General features: G+C 34.3%; 1 protein-coding gene and 2 pseudogenes across 3 annotated transcripts; 2 read left to right on the top strand and 1 right to left on the bottom strand.

Moving 5' to 3' along the window:
- Positions 1 to 15,214: 15,214 nt before the first annotated feature.
- On the bottom strand, positions 15,215 to 16,583 carry SYP111 (syntaxin of plants 111). Its single transcript, XM_016324163.3, has 2 exons — positions 16,420 to 16,583; positions 15,215 to 16,335 (listed from the first exon to the last, which is right to left on the bottom strand). Exon 2 carries the CDS (start codon positions 16,323 to 16,325, stop codon positions 15,378 to 15,380), a length of 948 nt encoding a protein of 315 aa, XP_016179649.1. The 5' UTR covers positions 16,326 to 16,335; positions 16,420 to 16,583; the 3' UTR covers positions 15,215 to 15,377.
- A 948-nt stretch (positions 16,584 to 17,531) lies between these two features.
- LOC107622300 (7-deoxyloganetin glucosyltransferase-like) lies at positions 17,532 to 21,021 on the top strand (annotated as a pseudogene). The gene is made up of 4 exons (XR_015905360.1): positions 17,532 to 17,679; positions 17,768 to 18,371; positions 18,472 to 19,304; positions 19,438 to 21,021. The product of XR_015905360.1 is annotated as a 7-deoxyloganetin glucosyltransferase-like (transcript).
- Positions 19,481 to 21,021, top strand: LOC107622298 (soyasaponin III rhamnosyltransferase pseudogene; annotated as a pseudogene). Its single transcript, XR_015905359.1, has one exon. The product of XR_015905359.1 is annotated as a soyasaponin III rhamnosyltransferase pseudogene (transcript).
- Positions 21,022 to 22,154: the final 1,133 nt, after the last annotated feature.

Raw genomic sequence — 22,154 nt, 5'->3', positions numbered from 1 at the left:
AGAGATGTTGAATTCCTTTGATTTCTGATGTTTTAGGATCCAATTAACTTGAGGAAAACGTTTACTCTTGCTTATGTGAAGCTTGGATAAGGTGAGGATACCATAATTCTATTTTAATTTTACTGAATTTGAGCTTTGAGTATTAAATTGGGTATATATGTGTTATAAATGTGTATTAGGTTGTGAATAAATAATTGGAGCTTGAAATTGTGAATACTGGAACTTGGAGGAAGCGAATTAGTTGAGTTTTGAGGGGTTGTCTTGGTTTTGAATAAATAGCTTTGGTCGTTACGTGGAAATCGGCTAAGGTATGGTTTAGGTTTCTTGCATTTAATATATAATGTTCTGTGAAAACTTAGGCTAGACGGCCATTGGATAAGTTGGAATGCAGGTGTATGTTTAATGTTTAGTAATTTGTCGATGAATATATTTGGTTGAAGTTTATTGGATAATTAGTTATTAATCTTGGATGGTGAATGTTATTGTTGATGAACATGGTTGGTTTAGTGCTAATGATTTGGTGAATTATTGATTTGAGATATTTTGTGTTAGAAGCCTAGGATTAGTGAACTATGATTCTTAGTTGAATTTTGGTTGTTGGATTTGAATATTGTATGAATATAATTGTTAATCTGAAGTAGATTTATTGTGGTGACTATTATGATGATGAGGAAGGGTATGTTGAACTGAAAAGAAAGCAGGTTTGGACCCGAAAAGGGTGGCAAAGTCTGAGTTTTAGAGGAGATGCTGCCGAAATTTTATAAAAAATTAGAGATTTTATTTAGATGATTATTTAAAAGAGATTTAGATTTAAAGGTTATATGGTTTGATTTTGAGTTATTAAGATAGTGAGTATGTTTTAAGTTTGAAGTTTGATTCTTAGAAAAGAATGAATTATGTTTTGAATTGAAACTATTGATGGATGGAATGGGAGGTGATATAATGAAGGATAAGGATTGAATATGTTTAATGTATGATGATGAATGAGATGCAATTGAGAATGATGTGGATGTTGATGAATTATAATTGAATTATTTATATGGCTTATGAATTTGAATAATCTGAGATACGAGATTCCCTGGATTAAGTGCCGTGGCTTGCCACCACGTGTACCAGGTTGAAAACTCGATACTCTGTTGACCCTACGACGTAAGTGTGACCGGGCACTATATAAATTCCCGGGAATGTTACCCCCATTGAGCAATATTGATTATTTGAGAAAAATCTATGCATAGACTCTTGGGGATGCACGTCGGGGGACAGTCTAAGGACAATTCAGACTTGTCGGGTTGGCTGGATAACCGACAGATGAGCCTCATCAGCCATAGGACAGGCATGCATCATATGCATATTACTTGAATTACTTGCTTGTGCTCTAATTGGGTGTGCCTATCTGTATTTGTCATGCTAAATGTGTATTTGCTACCTGCAATAGTTGTAACATTCTTGTGTTTGCCTTTATCTATCTATCTGTCTGTGAAATGCATGATGGAGTTGGAGGTATGGAGGAATGGCAAAAATGGGATTTAGAATTACGGTTAAGTTAAGTTAGCTCTAAATATCCTTAGTGAACCACCCTTTATGGCTTCTGTTTAATACTTTAAGCTCTATAATCTGAGTGTCGGTGTTCTAGGATTGCCTCCGGCATTCCCAGGACCTTATATATTATGTGTGTGGCACCTTTACCATACTGAGAACCTCCGGTTCTCATTCCATACTATGTTGTTGTTTTTCAGATGCAGGTCGAGAGGCATCTCGTTAGGCTTCTGGACTCTTGAAGCGGAGTGGTTACTGGGATATTTTGTTATGCTATGATGTATATATATGTACTTAGCTTTCTCTCCGCATGACTTATTCTTTTTGATCCTCTTAGAGGTTTATGGAGAGGCAGGATTGTGTATATGTACTTTTGGGTTTTGGATATGTATGTATATATGTGTAAATATTCTCCGGCCAGTCTTGACTTCGCAGGCTGAGTCAGGAGCTTGTTATTTTGTATCTTTGACACTCTATTCCTACTTCTGTTATCTTATGTTTGACAGTTACAGTTTTCTTAGCACGCAAGTTAACTCGTTCCTTGAGCGTTGCACTTTTATCTTGCGAATTTTATTTCTCCTATTCTTCAAGGCTCCTAGCATATTATAATTCTTCTACTATTATATGTACTCATTCTATTTTAGAGGTCGTAATACCACACCACCTCTGTTTTACGGCTTAAGCGTAAAGCTTAGTGTGGTAGGGTGTTACATTATGGTATCAGAGCAGTTCGTTCCTATAGAGCCTGAAAGACGGACTGATTGTGCTTCTGTGCATTCTCTGTATATGTGTGTATGTGCTATTAGGATATCTGATTGATATAAATGGCATAAACGTTTGTGAGCATGCATTTGGAACTAAAGCATTAAACCTGCGATATTAAGACTGATCAACTTAATATCACTTGTTTAGTGCGTATAAGAACCAGATGTCGACTCGCGGACGCGGTCGCGGACGAGGTAGAGGTAGGACAGGCACCGTTACTCCTGTACCCACAGGGACTGATCCAGTAGACTTTATGGCTGCCTTGGGAAATATGGCTGCAGCTATGCAGGCAACAGCTGAGGCACTAGGTAATAAGATAAACCAGGGTAATCACGGGAACAATAATGATGAGGATGGTCCTATGACACTTGCTATATTTCTGAAAGTTCGCCCTCCAACTTTTAGGGGAACCTCAAATCCCACTGATGCAGATAATTGGATTCAAGCTATGGAACGGTCGTTGCAGGCCCAACAGGTTCCTGAGAAGTAATGGGTTGAATTTAGAACTTATCAACTGCAAGGTGAGGCTCAGTATTGGTGATAGGGGACACAATGTATCCTGCAGGCAGGTGACGCTGTAATAGTCGGGAGATTGGTTATTTAAGAATCATGTTTTGCTTGATTGTTTTGAGAAGCCAGTACAGTTTATGCCAGAAGGGTCAGAAGCACCGGTTGTGGTGAATAGTTACTATTTAAATTCTATGATAGTAAACTGTTATGGAACCGAATGTCAGGGTATTATGTTATTAACTGCGGGAGTATCAGGTGATGATCAGAGTTTAGAGCAGATTCCCGTTGTATGTGAATTTTCAGATGTGTTTTCAGATGATATTAATGAATTTCCACCTAATCGGAAAGTTGAATTCGAAATTGAGTTGGTGCCTGGAGCCGGTCCGATTTCAATTACTCCTTATAGGATGTCACCTTTAGAAATGGCTGAACTAAAAGCTCAGCTGGAAGATCTGTTGGGTAAGCATTTTATCCGACCAAGTGTTTCTCCGTGGGGAGCGCCAGTGTTACTGGTAAAGAAGAAGGATGGGAGTATGCGGCTGTGTGTCGATTATCGGCAATTGAATAAGATCACTGTGAAGAATAAATATCCGTTGCCTAGAATCGATGATCTAATGGATCAGCTACAGGGTGCCAGTGTGTTTTCTAAGATTGACCTGCGATCCGGATATCATCAGATAAGGGTTAGAGACGAGGATATTCCGAAAACTGCTTTCAGAACCCATTATGGTCATTATGAGTATACAGTGATGTCTTTCGGGTTAACTAATGCCCCGGCAGTATTTATGGATTATATGAACAGGGTTTTTCGACCGTATCTGGACAAGTTTGTTATTGTCTTCATTGATGACATTCTTGTTTATTCTAAGACTGAAGAGGAACATGCTGATCATTTGCGAACTGTGCTGCAAATTCTGAGAGACAGGAAGTTATATGCTAAGTTATCTAAATGTGAGTTCTGGAAGAGTGAAGTGAAGTTTCTCGGCCACGTGGTGAGTAAGCAGGGGATAGCTGTGGATCCTGCTAAGGTGGAAGCAGTGATGAATTGGGAGCGACCAACTTCAGTGACAGAGATCAGAAGTTTCTTAGGTTTAGCGGGGTATTATCCCAGATTCATTAAAGGATTTTCACAGTTCGCCTTACCTTTAACTAAGTTGACTAGGAAGGATACACCTTTTATCTGGACTCCAGAATGTGAAGAGAGTTTCCAGGCATTGAAGCACAGGTTTACTACTGCACCTGTATTGGTATTACCTGAACCAAGTGAATCGTTTGAAGTGTATTGTGATGCATCTCTGAAAGGGTTGGGGTGTGTTTTGATGCAGCACCAGAATGTTGTAGCATACGCCTCACGGCAGTTAAGGCCGCATGAGATGAACTACCCGACACACGATTTAGAACTTGCTGCTGTTGTGTTTGCTTTAAAGATTTGGAGGCACTACCTCTATGGTGTTAAGTTTCTTGTTTTTTCAGACCATAAGAGTTTGAAGTATCTTTTTGAGCAGAAAGAGTTGAATATGCGTCAGAGGAGGTGGATGGAGCTTCTGAAAGATTATGATTTTGAATTGAATTATCATCTAGGAAAAGCGAACGTTGTGGCGGACGCCTTGAGTCGAAAATCTTTATATGCAGCTTGGATGATGCTACGGGAAGAAGAATTACTAAAGGCATTTCAAGGTTTGAAGTTGGGAATTAGAGAAGAATCTGGAATTTTGTGTTTGAGTCAGTTGCAGATTTCAAGTGATTTTAAATCAGAACTTCTGAAGGCTCATCAAGATAGTGAAGCGTTACGTAAGGTACTACCAGCAGTTGAACAGGGAAAACAGTGGAGAATGTCAGAAGGTCATGATGGTTTATGGAGGTTCAAGAACCGGATTATTGTGCCTGATGTTGGAGACCTGCGACAAAGTATCTTGAAGGAAGCTCATAAGAGCGGGTTTTCAATTCACCCAGGGAGCACTAAAATGTATCAGGATCTGAAAGCGATGTTCTGGTGGCCAGGTATGAAGAATGATGTGGCATTGCATGTATCTAAATGTTTAACGTGTCAGAAGGTTAAGATTGAGCATCAGAGACCATCAGGGACCCTTCAGCCTTTGGAGATTCCACAATGGAAATGGGAGAGTATCGCAATGGATTTTGTGATAGGTTTGCCTAGAACCCGATCTAGTTGTGACGCTATTTGGGTGGTTGTGGATCGACTAACAAAATCAGCTCATTTTCTTCCTATCCGAATAAGTTGCACAATGGAGGAATTGGCTCGAATGTATATCAAAGAGATTGTCAGGTTGCATGGTGTGCCTTCTACTATCATATCTGACAGAGATCCTCGTTTCACATCAAGATTCTGGGGAGCTTTTCAGCGTGCATTTGGGACTTAGTTAAGCTTGAGTACTGCGTATCACCCTCAGACAGATGGTCAGTCAGAAAGAACTATTCAGACCTTGGAGGATATGCTAAGGGCTTGTGTTTTGGACCAGCCTGCGAGTTGGGATCGGTATATGCCATTGATAGAATTTGCTTATAATAATAGCTATCATGCGAGCATCGGAATGGCTCCATATGAGGCTCTGTATGGCAGAAAATGTCAGTCTCCACTATGTTGGTATGAAACTGGAGAAAGGAGTTTATTAGGGCCTGAAATGATAGCTGAAACGACTGAGCAGATAAAGAAGATTCGTAGTCGAATGCTTATAGCCCAAAGCCGCCAGAAGAGCTATGCTGATCAGAGGCGAAAGCCTTTGGAATTCGAAGAAGGAGAACATGTCTTTTTGAAAGTTACACCAACCACTGGCGTGGGAAGAGCTATTAAGACCAAAAAACTGAATCCTCGTTATATTGGACCGTTTGAGATTCTGAAGAGAATTGGGCCAGTGGCTTATAGAATTGCCTTACCGTCATACCTTTCGAATTTGCACGATGTATTTCATGTATCACAGTTTCGGAAGTATACTCCTGATGCAAGTCATGTTCTAGAACCAGAACCAATCCAAGTGAGAGAAGATCTAACACTTCCAGTAGCCCCGGTAAGAATTGATGACACCAGTGTTAAACAATTACGAGGAAGGGAAGTATCATTGGTAAAAATAGCTTGGAGTCGAGCTGGTATCGAGGAACATACCTGGGAACTCGAATCAGATATGCGAAAGGACTATCCAAATCTCTTTTCAGGTAACTAGATTTGAATTTTGAGGGCAAAATTCTTTATTAGGTGGGTAGGATGTAAACCCCGGTTAAATTAGTTAGTAAATTAGTTTTTAATAAGGAGGATTAGAAATGTGAATATTATATTAAATTAGGATAGAGCTCATCGAAACGAGAATTTTGACACCAATTTCGAAGAAAACGGTCTAAAATTGGACCGAACGAGCCGAACCGGTTGAACCGGACCCGAACCGGGCTGTCGGTCCAACCGGACCAACATATTAAATGAGCACGAAGCTCATTTCCTTCACAACACGCAATAGAGGCAGCAGCGCTCCAGGGAAGAAAAAGAAGGGAAAACATTCCCGAAACACTTACGGTGAGTTCCTGCTCCCGTAACTTCTCCGTCCGAGCTCCGATTGCTGCACCGTTTGCGGCCACGCGTTCACCGCGTCGAGCTCTACATTTCTACCGGAACAATTTCTTTGGTAAGCTACTAATCACTTCCAGCCATTCTTTTCCCCCAATTTTCAAATAATTGGAAGAGATGTTGAATTCCTTTGATTTCTGATGTTTTAGGATCCAATTAACTTGAGGAAAACGTTTACTCTTGCTTATGTGAAGCTTGGATAAGGTGAGGATACCATAATTCTATTTTAATTTTACTGAATTTGAGCTTTGAGTATTAAATTGGGTATATATGTGTTATAAATGTGTATTAGGTTGTGAATAAATAATTGGAGCTTGAAATTGTGAATACTGGAACTTGGAGGAAGCGAATTAGTTGAGTTTTGAGGGGTTGTCTTGGTTTTGAATAAATAGCTTTGGTCGTTACGTGGAAATCGGCTAAGGTATGGTTTAGGTTTCTTGCATTTAATATATAATGTTCTGTGAAAACTTAGGCTAGACGGCCATTGGATAAGTTGGAATGCAGGTGTATGTTTAATGTTTAGTAATTTGTCGATGAATATATTTGGTTGAAGTTTATTGGATAATTAGTTATTAATCTTGGATGGTGAATGTTATTGTTGATGAACATGGTTGGTTTAGTGCTAATGATTTGGTGAATTATTGATTTGAGATATTTTGTGTTAGAAGCCTAGGATTAGTGAACTATGATTCTTAGTTGAATTTTGGTTGTTGGATTTGAATATTGTATGAATATAATTGTTAATCTGAAGTAGATTTATTGTGGTGACTATTATGATGATGAGTAAGGGTATGTTGAACTGAAAAGAAAGCAGGTTTGGACCCGAAAAGGGTGGCAAAGTCTGAGTTTTAGAGGAGATGCTGCCGAAATTTTATAAAAAATTAGAGATTTTATTTAGATGATTATTTAAAAGAGATTTAGATTTAAAGGTTATATGGTTTGATTTTGAGTTATTAAGATAGTGAGTATGTTTTAAGTTTGAAGTTTGATTCTTAGAAAAGAATGAATTATGTTTTGAATTGAAACTATTGATGGATGGAATGGGAGGTGATATAATGAAGGATAAGGATTGAATATGTTTAATGTATGATGATGAATGAGATGCAATTGAGAATGATGTGGATGTTGATGAATTATAATTGAATTATTTATATGGCTTATGAATTTGAATAATCTGAGATACGAGATTCCCTGGATTAAGTGCCGTGGCTTGCCACCACGTGTACCAGGTTGAAAACTCGATACTCTGTTGACCCTACGACGTAAGTGTGACCGGGCACTATATAAATTCCCGGGAATGTTACCCCCATTGAGCAATATTGATTATTTGAGAAAAATCTATGCATAGACTCTTGGGGATGCACGTCGGGGGACAGTCTAAGGACAATTCAGACTTGTCGGGTTGGCTGGATAACCGACAGATGAGCCTCATCAGCCATAGGACAGGCATGCATCATATGCATATTACTTGAATTACTTGCTTGTGCTCTAATTGGGTGTGCCTATCTGTATTTGTCATGCTAAATGTGTATTTGCTACCTGCAATAGTTGTAACCTTCTTGTGTTTGCCTTTATCTGTCTATCTGTCTGTGAAATGCATGATGGAGTTGGAGGTATGGAGGAATGGCAAAAATGGGATTTAGAATTACGGTTAAGTTAAGTTAGGTCTAAATATCCTTAGTGAACCACCCTTTATGGCTTCTGTTTAATACTTTAAGCTCTATAATCTGAGTGTCGGTGTTCTAGGATTGCCTCCGGCATTTCCAGGACCTTATATATTATGTGTGTGGCACCTTTACCATACTGAGAACCTCCGGTTCTCATTCCATACTATGTTGTTGTTTTTCAGATGCAGGTCGAGAGGCATCTCGTTAGGCTTCTGGACTCTTGAAGCGGAGTGGTTACTGGGATATTTTGTTATGCTATGATGTATATATATGTACTTAGCTTTCTCTCCGCATGACTTATTCTTTTTGATCCTCTTAGAGGTTTATGGAGAGGCAGGATTGTGTATATGTACTTTTGGGTTTTGGATATGTATGTATATATGTGTAAATATTCTCCGGCCAATCTTGACTTCGCAGGCTGAGTCAGGAGCTTGTTATTTTGTATCTTTGGCACTCTATTCCTACTTCTGTTATCTTATGTTTGACAGTTACAGTTTTCTTAGCACGCAAGTTAACTCGTTCCTTGAGCGTTGCGCTTTTATCTTGCGAATTTTATTTCTCCTATTCTTCAAGGCTCCTAGCATATTATAATTCTTCTGCTATTATATGTACTCATTCTATTTTAGAGGTCGTAATACCACACCACCTCTGTTTTACGGCTTAAGCGTAAAGCTTAGTGTGGTAGGGTGTTACAAAAAATATCTCGAGAACCTATTCTATATAGATTTATTATTTTAATGATTAATTAATTAATCTAATTAATTAATTACTACAGATAATTAGTATAATTAATTTGATTTAATAAATTAAAAAAAAATTAAAAAATACTAATAGAACATTAAAAGAAATAAATTAAAAAATACTACCAAATCACATTAATATAAATTATAATAAATTATGTGATATTTAAATATCTAATCAAATTAATTAGTTGATATAGTTAATTTATCATAATAAATTATATTTAATGATTTAAAAGAAATAATTCGCTAAACACTCTCATAAGCATGTCACGTCAACTCCATCATTAAGTGCAGAAACCTGATGTTTATATAATAGAATAGATAATAAATAGAATATATGAGAATATGATATGTGGCATATTTTAACTATGAAATTGGTATTATATAATAGATTTTTTCTGAATCCTTATTGCTTGTTCGTTGCAAATTTTACGTAATTACTTAATAATTTTCGCCTATAAAACTATCAACTACCTAATATTATGATTTAATTAATAAGAATGATGACATTAATATTTTTTCATAAGTCTTGTTATTATTTATAATTAGAAAATAACCATAAATAAATTTATTTCCTTAATGAACGTTAATGTTGTTGTCAAATTCTATATTACCTTTAAAATTTTAGCGTAATTGAGTCTAATTTTTACATTTTGAAATGAATTTAATCGAAAAAATTAATATGTAAATCACATTATTATTACAAAATTACTTTTTTAACATAATTAGTAGTGCTTATTTGAACCATTAAATTTAGCTTCTAATGATATTAAAGTCAACCTATTTTATTATCTTGTACCTTCAAAGAATTTACATGACTGACATAAAAATATAACAATTGAAAAAAAATTATTACAATGGGTATATTCATTTTAACAAATATTCTTCTATCTAATACTATAAAAAATACATCGGCCACTTTGAAAAATTGAAATATATTCACCAAACAAACAATCAATAAAACACTCATCCGTACTTTCTCATTTTGGGTACATTTATATATAAAATAAATGATACATAAAGAAAAAAAAAAAAGAAGAAGAAAAGAAGAGTTGAAATAGCAAAAGCGATAAAAATTACGATTCTTATAATTTTGTGTGGCCATTTATATATAGTAGACCAGATAATTATGATCATCTAACAAAATTAATTTATATTTATTACGCTCAACTTGAATAAGTAAGAAATTATCTTATTTTAATTTAGTTTTTAATTCACATGATTTGAATTTAGTTCAATATATATGATTTTATTTGATTTGATTTAATTATTAGTTAAAAATATCTCAGTTGCCTATTTTATTCATAGATTTATTATTTTAATGACTAATAAATTAATCAAATTAATAAATTAGTACACACAATAAATTTGGTTTAATAAATTAAAAAAAATAAATTAAAAAATACTAACAAAATATTAAAATAAATAAATTAAATAATATTACCAAATCAAATTGATATAAATTATAATGAATTATATGATATTTAAATATCTAATCAAATCAATTAGTTAATATAGTTAGTTTATCGTAATAACTTGTATTTAATGAGTTAAAAGAAATAAATAGGGAAATACTCTCAAAAGCATGCCACGTCAGCTCCATCATTAAATGTAGAAATATGATTTTTATATAATAGAATAGATACATTATTCATGAGCTAATTGTAATATAATTAAAATAAATTCATTTGAAAGAAAAAAAAAATAATGTGTAATCTTCATAAATTACAGTAGTTTCTTTATTTATGTATACGTATATATTAATTTTGTTAAATAATTCTAAATATTTTCTTATTTATACATACATATATATTAAGAGTAAATAGCCAAAATCATCCTTGAAAGATACTCCGATCTCTATTTTGGTCCTCGAAAGATAAAGATAATCAAAATCGTCCCCGAAAGATACATGATTGGTCACGTTAGTCCTTCCATTAGTTGGATGATGATGTGTCACGTTAAGTGTCACGTGGTATATGATGACGTGGAGGGCTAATGCCACGTGTCACAAGATGATTGGTTGACATGTCAGATCGGTGACACATGGCATGCCACGTATCAGTTTAGTGACACGTGGCATTTGACATGTAAAAAAGTTATTTATAATTAAAATAGTTCTTGAAAGTTCAGACGTAAGTCATTTCATCCCTAAAATTTTAAAAATTAATCAAATTAGTCCTTATATAATTTTTTTTTATTTTTTTTATAATATTAAATTTAAAATATTTTTTAATACTACTAATTTTAATAGAAATATAATTGACAATAAAAAAATTAGTAATTGTATCTTTTCTTCTTAAAAATTTGTTCAATAAAATTATCTCTCTCCTTTAATTCTTGTCAAAATCTCTCTTATTCTTTTCTATTCTAAAACATTTTTCTTACATTATTACATTTTGCTGGAATATATATATATACTCAAAATTAAAATGTATGTATTTGTTATCCTAAACAAAGTTATATGCTCAAAATAAAAATTTATGTATGTTAACCTAAATGAAAGTAATACCGTAATGAAAAACATACATAAATTTTTATTTTGAGCATATAACTTTGTTTAAGGTAACAAATACATACATTTTAATTTTGAGTATATATATATATATATATCAACAAAATATAATAATGTAAGAAAAAGGTTTTAGAATAGAAAAGAATAAGAGAGATTTTGACAAGAATTAAAGGAGAGAGATAATTTTATTGAACAAATTTTTAAGAAGAAAAGATACAATTACTAATTTTTTGATTGTCAATTACATTTCTATTAAAATTAGTAGTATCAAAAATATTTTAAATTTAATATTATCAAGAAAAAATAAAAAAAATTATATAAGGACTAATTTGATTAATTTTTAAAATTTTAGGTATGAAAATGACTTACGTATGAACTTTCAAGGACTATTTTGATTATAAATAACTTTTTTACATGTCAAGTGCCACGTGTCACTGACCTGATACGTGGCATGCTAGGTGTCACCGATCTGACATGTCAACCAATCATCTTGTGACACGTGGCATTAAGCCCTCCATGTCATTATATGCCACGTGGCACTTAACGTGACACGCCATCATCCAACTGACGGAAGGACTAACGTGACCAATCGTGTATCTTTCGGGGACGATTTTGATTATCTTTATCTTTCGAGGACCAAAATGAAAATCGAGTATCTTTCAGGGACGATTTTGGCTATTTACTCTATATTAATTAAAGTCACATTTATTAAATATTTTTTTATATATATATATATTATTCCACAATGCGTGCAATAAGCTTAATGTTTGATATTCATATATAGTCTCCAATTCCAACCTCATTCATATGCAAACTGTATACAATTTTTTTTTAATAGAGCAACTTTAATTTTTTGTTTTATTTTGTTCTTTAAATAGTGATATTTTATTTTATTTTTTTTTTATTTTAAGCACGTTTTTATTAAGAATTGCATTACTAATCCAAAATACAAAAAGAGAAAAAAAAGGTGATACATATATCCAAAAAAAAAACTTAAATATCAGAAAAAAGAAATTTTATATTAAAATATTTAAAAATAACATATCCAGTAAAAATAACCGTAATATATAAATTGAGGCAACAATTAAAATTTAAATTAATGTAAAACAAATCTAATCAAATACCAGTATTAGAACTAAATTATTTAAATAATATTTAATCTATTTTAGTCCTTAGACACGTATAGATTAGAGTTATTCTCGTAACGACAACCAACTGAAACATCATAAGTTTTGACATTTAGGATTCGTGCAAATTCAGACAATCCTCTTGTTAAATAAGCTTCATTATTCGCTATCCATGCAATACGGCAAGGTATAGAATTGTCACACTGAGAAACTAAACTAACCCTTATTCCCTCAATGGCATTGCATTGATGCAAAAGAAGGCCGATAATTTCTGAAAAAAAAATCATAATATGTTATAAAATTATTTTAATAACGAAAAACTTAAAATAAGAAAATTTAAATATATTACCAATAGTTGAAATTGCATAACCGAGTTTGACACGAATTTAGCAATCTCATTATGTACTCCACTTCAAAAATCTCCGGGCAGACGTAGAAAGCATGGAGGGGATAGAACTTGAACTTGGCCTACAAAGCTCCGTGGAAACAATTCCTCAATAAAAAATCGAGCTCCTCCCAAGAAAACTAATTTTACTCACATTCCATTAGATTGGTCATAATATGTGAATAGATCCAACCATCCTTTAGTAAAATAGAGTTTATTTACTGCCTCTTCTTTGGACGCTTACATTCATGTAGTTAGAACTCGAATCAGTGAATACAACTCGATGAGGTATATTTCATAGATGTGATGCATTATAAACGACTGTGGCAAAAGATAATCGCAATATAATATTATACGAAAAGAATAAGTTGGAGTAAGAACAATCATTAAATGATCAAAAGAATAATATAATAAAATGAGTATATAAAAAATACTATACAAAATTATAAATTGTACCTTAAAATGATCAATTTCGATGAAAAATGAAGAATACATTATATGAAGTAGTAAGAGAAGAATAATAAATTTAAAAAAATGAGTTGACTCTCAGATCTAGACTCATGTACCACAAAAAAAAAACTCTATATATAGACTTTATTAAAAAAAATATAAATTAGTTATTATTAAGGTAATTTTTTATTATATTATGTTAGTTATACATCATATATTTGTTTAATTAAAATTATATGACTTTATCATATCATATTATTATTAGAATCATGATTTTTTATCATGAATAGAGTAATCCGGACCAACTTCATATCGTTATCATACCATATTATTATTATTATTATTATTATTATTATTATTATTATAAATGGATCATTAAGGCAACAATTTGTCATTAATAAAATCATTGGATAATGAATAAAAATTAGAATTGTATCAATATAATTAAAATCAATATTATTAAAATGATTAAAAATATTTTCGAGTAATAATTATTTTAATAATACATTGAATATTAATTTTATATAATTATAATAAAAATATTTTCTTAAATTAGTATAATTATGTATTATATATTAAATACTAATTGTAATATTGTAATATAATTATAATAAAGATATATTTTTAAAATAAATTTATTTAAAAAATATAAATTGGTTATTAATAACCAGTGCCATTATCATATCATATTATTATTATTATTATTATATATTATCAATATAATTAAAATAATTTAAAATATTATTGATTGATAATTGATAAGTAATTTAATAATGCATTAAATATTGATTTTATATAACTATAATAAAAATATTTTTCTAAATTAGTATAATCATACATTATTACTTAAATGCTAATTATAGTATAATTATAATAAAGATATTTTTATAAAATAAACTTAGAAGAGAAAATAGTGCATTCATTTTGGCGGGAAAATAGATTCATGATGAATCGACACCTCACTTCCATTAATTAGGAAAAAACTCAGTTTTAGTATATTAAGTAGATAGATAGATAGATATATCTATTATTTTTAATTATTTAAAAAATTATGAACACAAAATTTATAATATTATCTTTTGCGCATTGTGTGGGCCGGGTTCATTAAATTTTCAAAACAATTAAAAAGAAAGTTAATATAAAGTGAGGAAATAACAATCATTGTCGTTGAGAAACTCTTGTTGCCTTGTATTACACGTTATTATGCAAGAAAAAAAAGAGACAAATACTCATTAATGATATAAAAATTTATTATAATTACTAGGTTTGCTTTTAAAAGATACAGTTACAGTAGGTTAAATAACAGACATTTATAAATTTTTAATTTAACAAAATGACAAGGGTATCTTTAAGAAAAATAAAATCTATGAATAAAGATAAATAGCATAGTTTGAAGGATAAATATCGATGCTATCTTTTTCCAAGACAAATTTGGTCAAACAAATAAACAAGAAGTTGCCTGTGAATGAAGATAATGATGAAGGCAATATGTCACTAGGTTTTTGGTACTTTACACGAAATTATTATTATACTTGCAACATTATTTGCAATTACAATCGCTGGTATTTGTTGTAGGGAGAGATATTTTTATATGTGTGCAAGCTAAGCCTCTCAAAATTCACAGGCATAATAATAAATCCAAGTATGGCAATTTAAGCTGATCTAACATTGTTTCAATAGGCAAGGCAAGCCTTTCAATTCACACTATTTTGAATATGCACCAGAACAGACACAAGGCCTACTTTAGAAGACACAGTAATTTTCTATACGTATCTATCTATGAATTCTTCTCCCCCAAAACTTACCAAAAATTTGCATATCAGTTGGAAATGTTTGTGTACTCTTTTTTCAGCTCAATTTCTGTATCTTGTCCCAAAGAATTCTTTGAATTAGGACAAAAACAATATCAGCTTAAGAATCTAAAAGACCAGCAAAGTAGTAACAATTTAAGAATCTAAGAACATAGTTGGTAGCATTCAACAATTTAATATGAGCACAATACATGACTAATTTAACTCTTGAACAAATGGCAGAAAACAAGGAGGAGAGTCGTAGGGTACAACTCTGCAGCAACTAGAAACCAAGAGTCATGAGAAATGTGGATCCCTTCAAGAGCTACTGAAACTGGTGGCGATGGGAATGACAATAACAAGGATGAGGATGAGAAGAATGATGATCCCAATGCAGAGCCACTTCCTACTGTTCCTCTGGTACTTGTTAGCGCTCACAAGTTCTTTGTTAGCATCCTTAACGTAGTGAGAAGCATGGATCACGTGGTGCTCAATGTCATCCATCTTCTCCCCTTGAGCCTCCACCATAACCGCCATGTCCAAGAAAACCTGATGCAACTCAAGCAAGCTCTTCTCGATCTCTTTCGCCGCATCGTGCCTGTCCTGAATCTCAACCACCGTTTCCATCACTTTCCCCCTCCCATGCTCCCCAATCGCCTTCCCCAAGAACTCCTCTTCTTCGCCATTCGAAATTATCTTCTCGATCACCTCTTCGTCCGGGTACTCACCCGTCACCGTGAAGTACCTTCTTCCAACAGTCTCCTTGTACTCTGTCATCATCCTCTGCCTCAGCCCCTGGAACTCCATCATCAGCTCCTTCAGCTTCTTCCGGAGCCCGTTCGTCACCGCGATCCGAGTGCGGTAGATGGCGGTTGTGGTCCCGTCCTTGAGTCCCGAGAGCCTCCTGTTTGCGGAGTTGGCTTTGTCCATGTCTTCCAGATGGGCTCGAATGGCCCGGGCCTTCTTGAGAAGCGTGACAATGTCGGAATTGATTCTTGTCCTTAGAGATTTGAGAGCGTCGGGCTTGTGGAGTGATTTGCCCTCTTCGTTGGCCTGTTGGAGCCTCTCGAGTATCTCGCGGAGGCTCGCCATCTCGGTCTTCACCTTCTCGGCTTCCTCCAAGAACAGGCCCATGTCCGTGTCCATGTGAGTGGTGGAAGAGCTCAGCTCCACTCCCTGCCCTGCTTCCAAGTCCAATTCGTCTTTCATTGCCGCTTTCTTCAGATCCACGTAGCTCGTGAATGACTTGGTCATTAGATCGTTCATTTTCGATTCCCTGCAACAACAGAAACACCAATCAGAACTCTCTGCAACAATTTAGATGTTAGGTTGGCAAAATTGTGAGTTGAAACAAACATACCTAAGATTTCAAGCACGAAATGTAGCAAGGTAAGTTATGTCTGTGTGTTTGTTGAAGAAGAAGAAGAAGTGAAGGGTGTTTTATGAGTTCAAAAGTGTAACGGATAGTTTAATAAGGAAACAATAGAGCCGTTGCCCAATTCAACGGCTACATTTTTTTCTTTCTTCAAATGTTGTATCTTATTTCCTTTTTTATCCCCAGTTTAACTCGTGTTCTATGCGCTTAAGTCTTAACACCCACTTGTTAATTAGATCTCGCCTAATAAGTTCTATAAATTAAAGAGTGAATACCTCATTCGGCCCTGACAATTATCTCGAAAGGACAATGAGACCCAAAAAAAAAAATACCCAATCCGATCCCTGATAATTTTTTTGGGACTGATTAGCCCCTGTGCCAAAAAAAAATAACATTAATTTTGTTTTGGCACAGGGGCCTCGTTGTCCTTTCGAGGTAATTGTCAGGGGCCGGGTTGGGTTTTTTTTTTGTCAGGGGTCGAATTGGAATTTTTTTTTGTCAGGGCCTCGTTGTCTTTCGAGGTAATTGTCAGGGACTGATTGGGTTTTTCTCTAAATTTAAACTACACCATAAATATTTTAACATTATAATACTCAATGTCCATTCTAAAAGTTTGACTTTTTTTTTTTTTAGTTTACAGGCGATATTATTTTTCTTTCCCTAATAATAATAATATTATAAGTAATTTAACTTATTTACAATTAAGATATTTTTATTTTCTTAATCTATGTGTATAATTAAAATTGGACACTTATTTGGAATTGAATGAATTAAGAGCAAGATGTTTTCACTATTTCAATCTTTTGGACAATTTATGAACAAAGATGTGGGTCTCACCTTCTTTTTCTCAAATCATCCCTTCATTACACTTATTCAAAGTGCAAAAATGAGGATAGGAAAACCGATATGTCCTATAAACAAAATGTCAAATTGATAAAGCTGTGCGAAATTTAAGAACGAGACTGAAGTTCAATTTTGATATCGTAAAATCTTTTGTTACATTATTTTCGTTATGTTGACTTTAATAGCCTTCTTGCTCACATCATTTTTGTTACATTATCAACCAAGATTAATGGTTTGACCTGAAAGGCGAAAAATATATGAAAATTAAAGCCTTCTGTTCTGCTATTACTTGTAAGAAACACATTTTACCAAAGATCAATGCACATAGATATAGCATATGTGGCTCAAATGTTTCCAGCAGAAAGGTGACAATCCACCGACACACTCAAATTCATAATGAAGGTGACTTGAAACTTTAACCTTTCTATTTATGTTGTGTTGTTTTCCATCCTTAATCTCTTGCCTTTAATAATCAGTGCAATTCTGTTAGTGTTGCAAGTGTGAAGAGTGTTGAAGTTAGTCCCACGTCAAAGAAAGCAAGGAAGAGTGAGTTGTTTATAAGATGAGAGACCTATTAATTTACTACCTTAAGATTTTGAGTTGGATGTGGTGTTATCTCATCTTATGTTCTCGCTTGATTCCTCTCCGAAACCTCCCGGTGGTCGAGAGCTCTCTACGGTTGGCCCAACAAATTTCCTTCACACCAAAGGCTTCCACATAACCTTTGTCAACAGAGTTCAACCACTTGCGCCTCCTCAAATCCAGAGGCTCCAATTCTCAATGCCATTCCAAGCTTCAATTTTGAGACCATCCCAGATGGCCTACCTCCTCCCTCAAAGCATCCCTGCACTTTGTGACTCTACCAGCAAGAACTGCTTCGTTCCATTCTCCAACCTTATCTCAAAACTCAATGCTGCTTCTGATTCTCCTCCAGTGACTTGCATAATCTCGGATGGTGTCATGACCTTCACCTCTTAAAGCTTCTCAGAAATTTGGTTTGCCTAATGTACTCTTTTGGACTCATAGTGCATGTGCTTTCATGTGCTTTACACAATGCAAGAATCTCATGCAAAGAGGCCTAACACCACTTAAAGGTACATAAATATATTTGTAATCTTATAAAGTTGTTATAAGATTACATAGATTATCGGTTAGTACTTTATTTACTCTAATTAGTATTTGATTTATTTGTAGATGCAAAGTATCTAACAAATGGGCACTTAGAAACCATCATAGACTGGATCCTTGGCATGAAGAACTTATCTCTAAGGGACCTTCCTGGAATCTATCACACCACAGATCCAAATGACAAGCTTTTGGAATCTGTGGTGGAACAAATCGAAGCAGCTTCAAGAGCTTCAGCTATTCTCCTACCAACATTTGATGCCTGGAGACTGATGTGCTGATTGCACTCTCCACAATGTTTCCAAAGCTCTACACCATTGGACCAATGGAGTTGCTCCTTGATCATCATCAAACTACTTCAGAGACCAAATTTGAGTCAATCAAGTGTAATCTGTGGAAAGAAGAGTCTGAGTGCCTTAAATGGTTAGATTCACAGGAACAAAATTCAATTCTGTATGTGAATTTTGTTAGTGTCATTGTAATGAAACCTGAACAATTGGCATGGGGACTAGCAAATAGCAAGAAAAAGTCCTTATGGGTTATTAGGCCTGATTTGGTTGAAGATGAGGCCTCCGTTGTGCCACAAGATTTTGTATCAGAAACCAAAGAGAGAGGGTTAATTGTGAGTTGGTGTCCACAGGAGCAAGTTCTGAAGCACCATGCAGTGGCAGGGTTTCTTACTCACTGTGGTTGGAATTCCACTCTTGAGAGCATAATCAATGGGGTGCCTCTCATATGTTTGTGATGTGTGGGGATTTGGAATGTTGATGAATAGTGATGATGTGAAAAGGGATGAAGTGGAGATGCTTGCGAAGGAGTTATTGGAGGGTCAAAAGGGTAAGCAGTTAAAGACAAGAGCTGCAAACACTGATGGATCCTCCTTTCTCAATTTGGAGAAAATGGTCAATGAAGTTTAATTCTTAATGGATTTAATATTTTATAACAAGGAAAAACATAGTTTCTTTTTTATTTATAATAAATAAAAAAACAATTGGTAGTTTATATTTTATAATAGGTTTATGTTTGCACATGCAGCACGAGGGGAAGCCAAGAGTAGTTAAGGTTCCTTGAAACAGAGATGGAGAAGTCATCAGATCTAAACAAAAGCATGGCGAAACCACTTCACGTTGCAATGTTCCCATGGCTAGCCATGGGACACGTTTATCCATGTTTCGAGATCGCTAAGATTCTGGCACAGTACGGTCACTTCTCAACTCTCATATCCACACCATCAATCATAGATCGCCTCCCCAAACTCCCACAACACCTCTCCCCATTCCTCAAATTCACCAAGCTTCCATTGTCACCCTTCATTGACACCAACCACCTCAATCAAGATGCGGAATCCACCATGGACATTCCCTCCAACAAGCTCTATTACCTCAAGACGGCCTTTGATTCCCTCCAAGATTCAGTTTCCCAGGTAATCAAGGCCCAAAGCCCTGATTGGGTTTTCTATGATTTTGCAGCTAGTTGGTTACCACAGATATGTAGGAATCTTCAGATTCCCTGTGCATATTTCAGTCCTTGCCCTGCCTGGACCATTTGCTTCTTTGACACCCCAATGGAGCAATTGGGTGGTGATGTTGATGCTGCAACAAGAACAAAGCCTGAAGACTACTATGGCCCTCCCAAATGGGTCCCTTTTCCCACCAAGATTGGTTTAAGGCCTCATGAGGTCAAGAAATTGATGGAACATGTCACTGTTAACGAAACGGGAGCTTCTCCTGTTTTCGATCTCAACAGAGCCAATTCTGCCTGTGACATGTTTGTGATAAGGAGCTCAAGAGATCTTGAACCTGAGTGGTTGGATTATCTTGCTCAGTTTTACAAGAAGCCTGTTGTTCCTGTGGGGTTGCTTCCGCCGCAAGCATCCGATGCTAAAGAAGATAATACTAACATTGATAGCCCTGATTGGATTCAAATCAAGGCATGGTTGGATACACAAAAAGGGTCATCAGTGGTGTACATTGCTTTTGGGAGTGAGGTGAAGCTAAGCCAAGAAAATCTCCATGAATTGGCTCTTGGCATTGAGGATTCTGGTTTGCCTTTCTTTTGGGTTCTGAGGAACCTTCAGAAGGGCCTTGTTGAGTTACCGGATGGGTTCGAAGATAGGACCAAAGATCGCGGCATTGTTTGGAAAACTTGGGCACCACAGGCTAGAATCTTAGCCCATGGATCCGTTGGGGGTTGCTTGACTCACTGTGGTTCTGGTTCAATGATAGAGAATCTTTATTTTGGACATGTTCTTGTTATGTTGCCATTCTTGCTAGACCAAGGGTTGTATGCAAGAGTGATGGAAGAGAAGAAAGTGGGGATTGAGATACCAAGGAAGGAGGAAGATGGGTCCTTTGCAAGGAGCTCAGTGGCCAAGGCATTGAGATTAGCTATGGTGGATGAAGAAGGAAGTTCTTACAGGAAGAATGCTAAAGATATGGGCAACAAGTTCAGTAATAAAGACCTTAATAACCAGTATATTGTAGACTTCATTGCTTCCCTTCACAATCACAAGTTTGTATAGAGAGATCTAGAAAACATGTGTAGTTGAGCTGGAATAGGTCTTTTCCCTTCTGTTCAATTTCACCTGGTTTTTGTTCTGAAATAAAAATGTTGAAATTATGGAGTTGCTTGTTATTTATGCATAGTTTTGAAAGGAAAAGATGAAAACAGTCACCCCCTTAAAAGATGAATAATGCTATCTATCTTAAGTCTTTTTGTTAACTAACTCCAACCAAATTGTTCTAATATAACAAAAATGTTAGTATTATTTTAAGTATTATTATTTAACTTGGTTCATAAAAAAAAGATATATAACATTACTCTTAAAAGATTCCAGAAAATTTCTTTAAATTTGGTCAAGTGCTCACTAGATTGTTAAAGGTTTCAATGAATCTCATAAGTCATAACGACATTAACAAAAGTAAGAAACTGCAACATGTATAACAAGATGATATAATATGATATGGTATATATTTCGTGCAAATCACTCCCTCAATATTAAAATGGAGTATATCACATCTATTTCTATTGTATATGATGAAAATTGAATAGAATTTAAAGAAAGTCTAGTGCCAACAATTTTTGTGTTTTATAGTTAGTACTTAATCATAAAAAAAAAAAATAAATTCACACCATTAAATATAATCTCACACCATTAAAAATACTATTAATGGCCAATTAGTAATTATAAAACACAAAAGTTACTGCCATGATACTCCTCTAGATTTTAATAGACTAATGAATTATAAGTGACTTTCGCCATAAATTTGAGTAGAGATCATAATAGTATATTAGCAACGTGGATCTCGTGGCATGTCGTTTTGGGACTTTGTTAAAGGCCAAAAAGAAAATAACTCTGTAACACAACATGCATCACTTCTTATAATTATTCCATTTACACTTAAATCAGCAGCTAAAATTAACTATCAGTATAGAATATACATATATTAAATATATATTAAAATCAAACATTAATATAATATTAAAATACAAAATAGTGATACACATTAAAAATATTTAAACTACACATATTTATACACAAATATATCGATAGTTAATTTTAGTAGCTAATTTTAATCTTCATTTAACATTTTTAATACCCGAGGCGAAAAAATGAAGTTAAATTACATAAATAAGCACTTAACATTTTTGTAAATTATTTGTAGGTTTATTAATGAAAGAATATTTGCTGACCGCATGTGTTGCGAGGAACACATGGATAATTTTTTTTTATTAAACTTGGCCGCATGGAA

The sequence above is a fragment of the Arachis ipaensis genome, chromosome B10, assembly GCF_059453495.1.
Source record: "Arachis ipaensis isolate K30076 ecotype BB chromosome B10, ASM5945349v1, whole genome shotgun sequence".
In the NCBI taxonomy this organism is placed as follows: Eukaryota; Viridiplantae; Streptophyta; class Magnoliopsida; order Fabales; family Fabaceae; genus Arachis; species Arachis ipaensis.
Note: the sequence above shows the minus strand (reverse complement) of the source record. Positions and strands in the feature narration are given on the sequence as shown.